At 37.8% G+C, this 13,086-nt stretch overlaps 1 protein-coding gene across 1 annotated transcript in view; it reads right to left on the bottom strand.

Moving 5' to 3' along the window:
* The window catches only part of LOC106883468 (germ cell-less protein-like 1), a 49,585-nt gene that overhangs the window by 21,308 nt on the left and 15,191 nt on the right, over nucleotides 1-13,086 (bottom strand). The window contains exons 2-7 of the mRNA XM_052978260.2: nucleotides 11,880-12,003; nucleotides 8,382-8,478; nucleotides 7,958-8,055; nucleotides 5,560-5,606; nucleotides 3,432-3,563; nucleotides 228-312 (exon numbers count right to left, since the gene is read on the bottom strand). Coding sequence (XP_052834220.1) covers nucleotides 228-312; nucleotides 3,432-3,563; nucleotides 5,560-5,606; nucleotides 7,958-8,055; nucleotides 8,382-8,478; nucleotides 11,880-12,003 — 583 coding nt within the window. The remainder of the gene's footprint in view (nucleotides 1-227; nucleotides 313-3,431; nucleotides 3,564-5,559; nucleotides 5,607-7,957; nucleotides 8,056-8,381; nucleotides 8,479-11,879; nucleotides 12,004-13,086) is intronic.

Below are 13,086 nucleotides of genomic sequence, written 5' to 3'. Positions count from 1 at the left end.
GTGTATGTCTGTGTGTCTGTATTTGTCCCCCCAACATCGCTTGACATCCAATGCTGGTGTGTTTACGTCTCAGTCACTTAGCGGTTCAGTCGGCAAGAAAGACCGATAGAATAAGTACTAGGCTTACAAAAATTAAGTCCTGGGGTCGATTTGCTTGACTAAAGGCAGTGCTCCAGCATGGCCGCAGTCAAATGACTGAAACAAATAAAAGAAAAGAATATACTCACCTTTTTCACTAATGTATATACATCTAATTCAACTTGTAGGACACAAAGATTGGGTGAACCAACGATCTTTTCCATCAATTCACAACTGAAAGACAACAGAACGAATAATAATAAAAAATGTCAAAGAGATATTTTCTTTACTGTTTTTGCATCAATTCTACCACATTTCACAGCTAGTCTACCATACTTTACATTCATTCTACCATGTTTTACATCCATCTTTCCAGTTCACACTCATTCAACCAGGTTTTAAATCCATTCTACCACTTAAACTCTCAAAAGCTTAGCTCATTGCAAATAAATCCCAAAATACAAGCTGTTGTTTAATCTCAAGTTCTGATTATATTGTTGTTGGCACTCCGTCGCCGAGGGTTCCAGTTGATCCGATCAGCGGAACAGCCTACTCGCGAAATTAACGTGCAAGTGGCTGAGCACTCCACAGACACGTGTACCCTTAACGTAGTTCTCGGGGAGATTCAGCGTGACACAATGTGACAAGGCTGACCTTTTGAATTACAGACACAACAGAAACAGGAAGTAAGAGTGAGAGAAATTTGTGGTGAAAGAGTACAGCAGGATTTGCCACCATCCCCTGCTGGAGCCTCGGGGAACTTTAGGTGTTTTTGCTCAATAAACACTCACAACGCCCGGTCTGGGAATCGAAACCGCGATCCTATGACCGCGAGTCCATTGCCCTAACCACTGGGCCATTGCGCCTCCACTCTGATTATATAGATCTCTGATAAAAGACGTTCTGGATGTGACCATCCAGCCCTTTTTTTTTTTTTAAACAATATATCTAAAACTACATTATCAAAACATCCTTCCTTTTATAAGGCTGTAGTAACGCCGTGCGCATGCGTGGAATTAAACAAGCAAGCGTTCCCGCTCAATTCATTCTCTTTCTTGCTGGCCAGCAATAGAGCATGGACGTGTCAAGCAGTGTCTCCAACACCCAACTCTGGAGACAGTCTCTTTACATGTTTAGCTGTCACTCTCCATCTTTCGGACTTACACTCGACAGCTCGCTTACATCTACATAACAACGTCCAAACGACTATGCTCACACACACAGAAGCTGTAACAACAAGAGCCAAAGATGTATATATTTACCAACTGAATAAAATGTTGTATAAGTTGATAGTCTGGAGTTCAGCGTTCCGTTATATTCTTTAATTTTATATAGTAAAGTCAGGTATACATCTAATGATGTATAACCAACTTTCCTATAAGGCTGTTAGATTGTGATTTGAATGCTGCTATTTTTAGCAAATTGTGTGACCTCATTTGCAACTATATGTTTAAGCCTAGGTAAGTTCTTCCTTTTTCATGGAAGATTGACAGTTGTCCATGCATACAAGTTTCCTTTCTCCACACCATCAGTGGTGTCCAAGAAAAAAACCATCACCTTAGAACCAATATAACTTGGTCCCAGTGTCATTATAGATACTGATGTCAGAATGTGAAGAACCAGAACAGACACTGCATTGCATCTTGCCCAACTCTCTACCAGTTCTGCCAATTCACTGTTGCAGTGGTGCCTTTTACTGATCAGAAGACCCAGCAAGCCAAGTGAGACCAAAATCCAAGGCCTCTGCCAGGGATGTAGCCAGCCCACTTATGCGTAACATTCCTTCATTGGACACTAAACTTTGTTTGCGAAGACCTGCTGAGGCAAGTGAAATCGAAATCGAACTAAATTTGTAGACTGGCACCCTTGCCAATGTCTCTTTCATTGAACACTAAACTCGGCTTGCGAAGACCTGTTGGGGCAAGCGAAAGCGAAATCGTGATGGCACCTGTACCAGTGGATCACTAAGAGCACCGTCCAAGCGTGATCGTTGCCAGAGCACCAGTTGTCTGGCTTCCATGCAGGTGGCATGTAAATAGCACCATTTGAGCATGATCGTTACCAGTGGCACGTGAAAAGACAGATTGGAGCCTGATGTAGCCATCTGGCTCACCAGTCCTCAGTCAAATCGTCCAACCCATGCTAGCATGGAAAGCGGACGTTAAACGATGATGATGATGATAAAAAAGGATGAAAGGTAAAGTTGACTTTGGTGGAATTTGAACTCGGATCACAAACCACAAAGCATTCTATCTAATGCACCAACAACTCTGCCAATTTGCCCCTTTATGACTGCATAGAATTTCCTTAAAACTCACTTTTGCTAGCATTATATATGGAGCACCACTCAGGTACCTTTAACACACTCGTCATTCCACCTCTGATCACTCTTGGTGCAGCTAATCCAACTTTCCCTGCACTATTATACTCAGTCCATCCTCTCCAGAACATAATCCCTCTGGAATCTCCTCCAAGCTCATGTCTTTCTGGCTAGTGTTAACCTTCAACAAATTAAACAGAACTTTAATGGCATCAGTCTCACTAGTCTCAAAGGGCTGGTAAAAGTCATGGGCACTGCTTCTCCCTCTCCAACCCAAACTCAAATGTTAAAAAAATAGATAGAGACACAAATGCACATTCCTACACATACATACAAAGATATATATATATATATATATATTTGAAGGTTTGGAGGTTTGGATGTACAGAAATTATATAGGAAAAAATTAAGGTACTCAGAAACCTGGATGTTTGTACATTTACAGATTTTTATTAATGTCACATATTAAATGAATCGCTTTTCACCTAGTAGTGTAGGTTTTTCAAATTGTTTTGAAAAACAATTTGAAAAACCTACACGACTAGGTGAAAAGCGCTTCATTTAATATGTGACATTAATAAAAATCTGTAAATGTACAAACATCCAGGTTTCTGAGTACCTTAATTTTTTTCTCTCTCTATATATATATATATATATATATATATATATATACAGAGAGAGAGAGAGAGAGAGAGAGAGAGAGAGAAATAGAGAGAGAGGAGGTATCTTGATGAACCAATGGATCGGTAGATGGGTGATACATGAATAGCTACATAGATCAGCCCACTGGAATCTTCTCCCTGCTTATGTCTTTTCTGCAGTTGTTGACCTGCAAAAGTTTAAATGCAACATTAACACCATGAACCCCACCAGCCTCAGAAGGGCAGCAAGGTTCAGTCAGGGGCTCTTCTGCTTTCTCCAGATTCAGCAAATAAAAACAAAAAGCATGGAACTGTTAAATTTTGTTAGCTCGTGGACAGAAAGAAATTATTATTATTTTTCATTTTAAATGACAATGAATAGTGACACTCACCTAATGTCTTTGAGCAAATCAATTTCTCGCAGAGAAAGTAAGTTTCTTTGTAGCCATTGCAAGCATTGAGATTCTACATCCAAGGCGCCATACATAGTAGCTCCCATGTAATATTTACAGACTGTTGTGGCACTACAGACAAACAGAACAGAACAATTACAAAATAAACTTTCAAACTGAAGATAAAATTCAAGTCATATCTTCTATTAATATTGGTTTCAAAATTTGGCACAAGGCCAGCAATTTTGGGGAAGGGGATAAATCAATTATATTGACCCAGTTTTCAACTGGTACTTATTTTAGTGATCTCAAAAGGGATGGAAGGTAAAGTCGACCTCAGAGGAATTTGAACTCAGAATGTAAAAGCAGACAAAATACCACTAAGCATTTTGCCCAGTGTGCTAATGATTCTACCAGCTGGCCCCCTTACATTTTCTCTTAAAGTTTCATAGTTCTAGCCTGACTAGCTTTCACACAAATCAGTAAATGTTTTGTTTATTGATTTCTATATCAGAACAAGCATTTTTGGCTTAATTCAGAACGTTTGTGGGTATTTGCCACTGAGGGGACCAAATCAGGTTCAAACATCTGTATCTGGTGATCCACTGGTATTCTGAGTGAATCATTATGTTTATAACATACAAGTCCCCTTGTGGGGTTTCCCTGAGATAGAATATTAAACCTAGTGCTGTCCCACACTTGTTTACACATTATAATGTGGTACAGATTGGTATTTAATCTCAGGCTTCTTCCAGTGTGTATATTAATATAAATTTTTATCTTCAGTGAATGGATAATGTTATATTTTTGGTGTAAAAACTAGATTAATTTTTCATTAATTCCTTGATAATCCTAGTTACTTGGTATTAAAATCAATCAACCAATAATAAAGACATATTTTGTCTTGTTTTTTTTTTATTGAATGGCCGTTGCCAGTACCCGCCTGACTGGCCCTCGTGCCGGTGGCACGTAAAAGCACCCACTACACTCCCGGAGTGGTTGGCGTTAGGAAGGGCATCCAGCTGTAGGAACTCTGCCAAATCAGATTGGAGCCTGGTGTCGCCTCCTGGTCCACCAGTCCTCAGTCAAATCGTCCAACCCATGCTAGCATGGAAAGCGGATGTTAAACAACAATGATGATGATGAGTGAATTATCAAAAATGAACTGGAAAAGAACAAGCAGCTATGTGTACCTTGCATGCACTTTTGGTTATCATTCTTGCCTTTCTCTATTTGACTTATTGTTGTTTACTTTCTGTCTCCTCTTTTCCAACAAGTTGTAGTGCACCTGAGCACTGTTTACAATAGATTCATTATTACTATTATTATTATTATTATTATTATATTTTACTTCTCAGAGCTCTTGATCTTACTTGTTCTGGTTAATTAGGTGTTAAGTGTCATGGATCATCATCATCACCATCACCATCACCATCATCATCATCACCATCACCATCACCACCACCACCACCACCACCACCATCATCATCACCATCATTATTATTATTCATTTTGTCTGTCTTTACATTCTGAATTCAAATTCTGCCAAGGTCGACTTTGCCTTTCATCCTTTCGGGGTCGATGAAATAAGTACCAGTTATGCACTGAGGTTGATGTAATTGTCTATCCCCCCCCCCCTCGCGGCCTTGTGTCTACAGTAGAAAGGATTATTATTATTATCAAAATCCAGAAAATGGAGAAGTAGCATTAATATAATCTATTAACTGCAAAAATTCAACATGTTCACTTTAAGTTGTTTTGATTTTACCTAAACATGTAATAACCTAATGATATGTATTTTTTACTCCTCTGACAAGATTTTGCCCAATAATATGGTTTAATTACTGGAATTTAATTCTTTTGGGCAAAGATCGAAACAGCTGTAAGTGAACATGCTGAATTTTTGTAGTTAATGAATTATATTAATGCTACTTCTCCATTTTCTGGATTTTAATTTGAATATTTATAAACCAAGATTTATATTTAAACCTATTATTTTAAGAATATTACTATTCACAACAAAACCAGTAATTCATTGGATATTTTCTATCCATTAAGGTGGTTTTTTTAACCTCCATTTAAATTTATATTATTATTATTGAAAGAAGATGGAAAATGTGTCACTTACCTAATAGAATCTTTCATAATTGACTCACATTGTTGGATAAGGTCTTCCTGTTGAAGTAGTAGAATTAACTGGTTAATTAAATATTTTCTTTTACAAATAAATACAAATGTTAAAATATTGACTTTTTGACAACTGACAAAGCACATTTGTGTATTGGAGGTGAGATAGTTATTGAATCTTTTAATTGTATACTTTATTTTTCCACACAAGCATACATGGGGATATTTTTCATAAACTAGAACTTTTCCATAATGCCCAAGTAATTGACTTTTTTTCTATAACTAACTAGCTTTAATTAACGTTTTTCAACTTTGAAGTCGGTGTGAAACCTTTGTGTCAGCCAAGCAAACTGAAGAGAGCATTTGATATAAAAATAATGGTTCTAATATCTACTTTTCCATGCTTCCATGTATTACACAAGGCTAAATTGAGGCAGGATCTTCTATGACCAGATGCCCTTCATGGCACTAAGTTACCAGTTTCTAAGTGAGGTAACAATCTCCCTGACTATCAAACAATGAAGAGCCCAGTCATGTTGCTGCAGATGACTGCAAATAAATGACACCATTTTTATTCTTTCACTTGTTTCAGTCATTAGACTGTGGGCATGCTGGTGGGGCGCTGTCAGGAAGAATTTTTAGTCAAGTGAATCAACTCCCAGTACTTATTTCTTAAAGACTGATAAAACACACACATATGGGCTTCTTTCAGTTTCCATCTACCAAAACCACACATGAGGCTGGTCAGCCTGGCTATAGTAGGAGCCGCTTGCCTAAGGTGCTACACAGTGGGACTGAACCCAGAACCATGTGGTTGGGAAGTAAAATTCTTACCACTAAGTTGCAGGTGTTTACTTCATCATCCCTGTAGGATCTGATTCAGAAGTGAAATATCAATCTGATATTTCATTAACATTAGCTAGCTTCACTACCACAGCCTTCTGGCATTTAAACTGCCCTGATATCTGGCATAAATGTTCTGCCTGTTTTATGTTCAAATCAGCCTCTGAAATCTACCCTACAGTGTCATTCTTAAAATAAACAATTGCATCTTCTAAATCTTGAAGCTATGAGATAATGCATGATTAATTCAAAACAATGTGAATAAAATTTCATGAAGTGCATGCCTTAGTGGTTAGGTTATTCAGCTCATAGTTGTAAGATTGTGAATTTGATTCCTGGTGGCCTGTTGTGTCCTTCAGCAAGACACTTTATTTCATGTTGCTCCAGTCCACTCAACTTGCAAAAATGAATAGTACCTGTATTTCAAGAAGCCAGCCTTGTCATATTCTGTGTCATGCTGAATCTTCCTGAGAACTGCATTAAGGGTATGCATGTCTGTGGAATGCTCAGCCACTTACACATTAATTTCATGAACATGCTGTTCTGTTGATCGGGTCAACTGGAACCTTTGTCATTGTAACTGATGAAATACCAGTTATAGTTTTCTACATTTGCTTGAGTAATCTGAATGTTAAAAGATCAAGTAATGAAGTAATTGACTCTCCTTCTCTTACTTGATGGTGATACTGGCATTTAAAGGCACACATCAGTTTTATCCCAAACTTTACATTCTTCCCTCAGCAGAATTATGGTGACGTGTTTTATCAAGTCTCGTTTTACATTAATTTTTCTATGTTTGCTGATGGTTACTAAAAGGTTATAGGAAATTCTATCAAATTCTTGCAAATATCTCAATTATGATCCACCTAATCCATATTAACATAAAAAAAGTTTTTAAAATTTGTAACTGATTAAGGTTTAAGAAAATGGCTGTGTGATTAAGAAGCTTGCTTTGTAACAATGTGGCTTTAGGTTCTGTCTCACTGCAGACACCTTGTGAGTGAATTTAATAGATGGAAACTGTATGGAACTTCACTTTATATAAATGTGTGTGTGTGTGTGTGTCTATACACACATGCACCTATATATGTCTGAGTGTGTGTCTTTGTGTCTGTGTTTGACAACCCCCTCCTTCATGGATTTACAACTGGTGTTGGTTTGTTGAAATCCCTGTAACTTAGCAGTTCATTAAAAGAGACCAACAGAATAAGTATCAAACTTAAAGAATAAAAACATAAGTCCTGAGGTCGATTTTTAACCAAAACCCTTTTAGGCAGTGCCCTAGCATGGCCACAGTTCAATGACTGAAACAAGTAAAAGAATAAAAAAAAAGGTACATGTATATGCAGAACATACAAATTGCAAGAAAGAATATTTGTAGAGCTAGCTGTCATCCCATATCCCTAACAACTTAGCCATCAGGTGGATATAGCCCCCATTTCCTATTACACCTTGACTAGCAGGGTATACCAAGTTTGAACTCGTTACCATTAGATCAGCCATCCATTTTCTTGTTCTGGCAGTTATGCTAAAGTTGAAAAGTTTTGGAATCTTACCAGTTGCAGTAACCGTGCAGCAGCAAGTATACTGACCACTTGCGTTGGTCTGATCAGTACATTGTCATTGTAGAATGAGCCAAGGGTAATGTTGAGAGCTGAAAAGATAAGAGAAGAAAAATGACTGAACTAAGATTAACTTACTCTTTTACTCATTTTAGACATGCTAATTATAAGTAGCTATGTAATAAGCAAATCAATGACAGTTTATGATGTGTACAATTGGCTGTAGATGAATATGACAAATGTAACTGACTTCAAGCAAAGATAACTAACTACAAATTCTGTATGTCTCATTTGATTATATAATATTTTTCTATAACACATTCACTTCTCTTAGATCAGCCAACAACTTTTGATATTTATGTGTGTGTGTTTTTACCCATACCATTGGCCAGCTTTAGTTCAACTAATGCAGACTTACCATCGACATCAATATTGGGATCAACAATATCAATATTTATGACAGATTCATCAGATTCTTTCCATGATCCATTGAACATACAAGCAAAGTAGGCTGACTGGAAGAAAAAAAGAAAGGAGAAATGCTCAATCAATTTCTGTACAAATATCAAAAATGAATATTACACATCAATTAAGCTGGCCACTTTTCAACCAGGAACTGCTTCCTAAAACAACAACAAGAACTAATGATGAATTGGAAAGTCATATCCTGCAACTCATTACTCTATTACTTGTTTCAGTCATTGTAGTAGAGGTAGGTAAGACAACAAGAGGACATAGTATGTACATGGATTAGAAGTTGGAATAATTTTGTAAGTGACTTTATGCTTATCTGTCAAGTGGTCTTTCAATGGATGTGATAGAGGCTGAACATGCGCAGCAGTAAAACCATCTCAGATATGATAGTATGAGGTGAGATCAAAAAGTTTTTGGACTAGTTCTGTAGCATGCAAATAGATGGTAGTACACAGTTGCATGTGCAGTGAGAGCTAGCAGTGATCTTCATGAGGCAGTGTGCCAAGCGACATTGTTGTGTTTACTTTGCAATTTATGAAATTTGTGCTTTTGTGTTCACATGTATGCTGTAGTTTGTGATTTAATCATGGACAGGAAAAAATTTTGCATTAAACTTGGGAAATCTGCTACAAAGACATTGAGCATGCTTCAGCAAGCTTACAGTGATGAAGCAATGGGTTGTAAGGCAATGTTTCAAGTGGTACGGGTGCTTCAAAGGCGGAAGGATGACCCTAGAAGATTATGAGCAATCTGGAAGACCTGCCATGAGCGTCATCCCTGGAAATGTGGTATTATGCATCAAGAATTTGTCCCCCAGGCTCAGACCATCAATTGAGAGTTCTTTTGTGATGTTTTGAAGCATTTGAAGGAGGATATTTGGTGAAAGCAGCCAGATCTGTGGAGTGCAAAGAATTGGATTCTTTACAATGACAATGCACCCTGTCACCGAGTTCCCCTCACTTGTAAGTTTCTCACAAAAAAACAGCATGTATCACTTCTGTGCAAGCCTTATTTGTCAGATTTAGCACCTGCAGACTTCCATCTATTCCCCAAGATGAAAATGCAGCTCAAAGGCCACCCTTTTAAAACTTATCGAGATCCAGAGTGAATTTCAGAAGATCCTTGACTTGCTTATGGAAAATAACTTCCAGACCAGATTCCAAAAGTGGTAGGAATGCTGGGACTGATGTATTGCTGCGCAAGGTGACTATTTCAAAGGAGATGATGTTAAAATTTAGGTAAATAAGTTATTTTTTTTATTAAACATCACTAGTCTGGGAACCTTTTGATACCACCTCGTATTACTCTATTGTAGGGCTCACTGGAGCTTTATGGCAGTAGTGATGTTTCCAGCATGAATGCAAATAACAAATTTGGTTTTAAATCTTCTGGTTTTATGAGACACAGTTGGGAAAGAGGGTGAATCACCATCATCATTATTATTACCTAATGTCCATTTTCTAAGCTGGCATGTATTGGATGGTTTGACAGGATCTGGTGAGCTGAAGGAATGTGTTCAGTTCCAGTGTTAGTTCTGGCATGGTTTCTATGGCTGGATGCCCTTCCCAATGCCAACCACTTTGTAGTGTGTACTGAGTGACTTTTCATGCTACCAGCATTACTGAGGACACCAGTGTACCTTACATCAATTATATGGCTTTAACTTTCAAAATTGCATGCTCTGTCTTAAGTACCACAAGTCATCTCCTCTGCATAGAAAATTAAGAATTAGTGTGGCGATAAAGTATTTTATAACCAGTCTTTGTGATACAGTCTTTACTGAAGGGATGCATTCACCAGGAGAGATCTGTAGTGACCTTGCAGATGTTCCTTTTTTTACAAGGAGTATGACTGTCTTTGTGTTAATCTCATTGAAGGATGTTCCTGAGATCTCTGTTCATGGCATTATGTTCTTGCAGATTTGATGTGAGGCATCTAAGATTGTATGTGCAAAAGGTTAAGGAAGAATGAAGGGTGATATAATGAAGACAGATAGACAGAATGAATTTAATCTTTGGTAAGTGTAGTGACAAAGAATGTACGATGTGTGAATTTGTATTTATTTGTGTGTGTATTAGAGAGAGAGAGAGAGGGAGAGAGAGAGAGAGAACTACTGTTAGTGGTATCAAATTAGTAGAATGACAGATATAGGGAGAAAGTGAGAGGAGATGCAGATGACAAGTTGTTACTCATATGAACAGCTAATATCTAGGAAATCACTTAAACAATCAATAAATTGATTCAATAGTTATAGGTCAATACAGGTACAAGTTTGTTTAAAGATCACACATATTTCTCAGAACATCAACAGCTTGTGGTTTTTCTGATTGTTTACTATATCAGTGTCATAAGTGAAAGTACACCGAGGTTCTTCATTTAAAACTGATTATGTAATACTGATTGAATAATGATCTATCAAGATTTACAATACTTGGTTTACAATGTTATTGGTACAGGCATGGCTGTGTAGTTGAGAAGCTTGCTTCCCAACTAGGTGGTTTTGGGTTCAGTCCCACAATGCAGCACCTTGGGTAATTGCCTTCTACTATAGCCCAAGGCCGACCAAAGACTTGTGAGTGGATTTGGTAGATGGAAACTGAAAGAAGCCTGTTGTGTGTGCGTGTGTGTGTGTGTATTTGTATGTACCTTTGTCTTGACATCTTGTGACAGTTGCAAGCGAGAAACTCCATCATATAAACAATGTTGTTTGTTTCCAGTTGTTTGGCCATGGGAAAATAGGAACAGGTAAGGTTTGGCAACAGGAAGGGTATTGTCTAACTGTCCGAATGTTTTGTTGTCGCCTGTTACATTCTTGTTCCATTTTATATATATACACACACACACACAGATATATATATATATATATATATATATATATATATATATATATATATATATATATATATACATATAATATATATATATGATGGGTTTCTTTCAGTTTCCATTTATCAAATCCACTTACAAGGCTCTGGTTGGCCCAAAGCTATAGTAAAAGACACTTGCTCAAAATGCTATACAGTGGGACTGAACCCAGAACCAAGCCTCTCACCACATAGCCACACCTGTATATTAATATCACTTTGTATCCCCCAGGAAGGGCATCCAGCTGTAGAAACTCTGCCAAATTAGATTGGAGCCTAGTGTTGCCATCCGGTTTCACCAGTCCTCAGTCAAATCGTCCAACCCATGCTAGCATGGAAAGCGGACGTTAAACGATGATGATGATGATGATGATTTCCATCACTTTCAGCTTCCATCTACCAAATTCACTCACACAGCTTTGGTCGACCCAAGGCTATAGCTGAAGACACTTACTCAAGGTGTTGCACACAAAAACCATATTGTTGAGAAACAAGATTCTTAATCAAACAGCCACAATTAAAAAAAACTAAAATCAAAGACACTGAGTTCACAACAGTGAACACAAAGAGTTACTTACTTGACTTATATACATTTTGTGTAGGCGCCATTCTTGACCCAATGCTTTGATTGTGATATCACTGCCTTGCCCATTTACAAAAAGAGTATCATAAATATGTTTCGTTGTAGATTTCAACCTTCGTCTGAAAGCAGAAGAACAAAAAGATTAATGGAATTTATATTTTATTATAAATATTAAACTTATGCAAATTGTTAATATGGCTCAGTAAGAGCATCAGGCTCACAATCATGAGGTAGTGAATTCAATTCCTGGACTGGGCTGTGTGTTGTGTTCTTGAACAAAACACTTTATTTTGTGTTGCTCCAATTCACTCAGCTGTAGAAATGAGTTGTGATGTAACTGGTGCCAAGTTGTACTGGCCTTTGCCTTTCCCTTGGCATGGAGTTGGAAGGCTAGTATGCATGGGGCACTTCCATAAACAACCTTGCCTGGACTAGTGCTTTGGAGGAAAACTTTCTAGGTGCTATCCCATGGTCAATCATGACTGAAGTGGGAGGGGAGGTCTTTACCCTTTAATGTGACAGCAAATGATGGAGTTGTATTAGTGATACAGATGAAATACTGAGACTTTAGTGTAATTTTCCAGGCTAGCATGGGTTGGATAGGAACATATTTAAGAAACATTTTATGGTTGGATGCCTTTCCTGTCACCAACCCTCACATGTTTTCCAGCAAGGTTATATTTCCCCATGGTCAGACATGTTTTCACAGAAAACTGGATATGAATGACATTCATTTACAACAAGTACATGATATGAAAACAAGGAGACACAAACATACACACACTCACGTACATATACACTTTCAGTTTCCATCAACTGAATGAAGTCAGAAAGCTTTGGTTGACTTGGGGCTATAATAAAAGACACTTGCCCAAGGCACCATGCAGTGGGACTGAACCTGGAATCATGTGGTTGGGAAACAAACTTCTTAATTACACAGCTAGCAATTTGAGGAAAGGTATACCTGTATAATGAGAAATTTGCTTCCCGACCATATCGTTCCAGGTTCAGTCCTACTACATGGCACCTTGGACAAGTGTCTTTTATAACAGCTTCAGGTGGACCAAAGCCTTGTGAGTGGATTTAATAGATAGAAACTGAAAGAATCCCATTGTACATGTGTGTATGTGCCTTTGTTTCAGTGTCTGTCCTCCTCCACTGTTTGACAACCTGTGTCGGTGTGGTTACATCCTTGTAACCTA

Source organism: Octopus bimaculoides, chromosome 2 (genome assembly GCF_046866305.1).
Source record: "Octopus bimaculoides isolate indiv1 chromosome 2, ASM4686630v1, whole genome shotgun sequence".
In the NCBI taxonomy this organism is placed as follows: domain Eukaryota; kingdom Metazoa; phylum Mollusca; class Cephalopoda; order Octopoda; family Octopodidae; genus Octopus; species Octopus bimaculoides.
The sequence above is the reverse complement of the archived record's forward strand: the minus strand, read 5'-3'. Positions and strand labels throughout refer to the sequence as shown.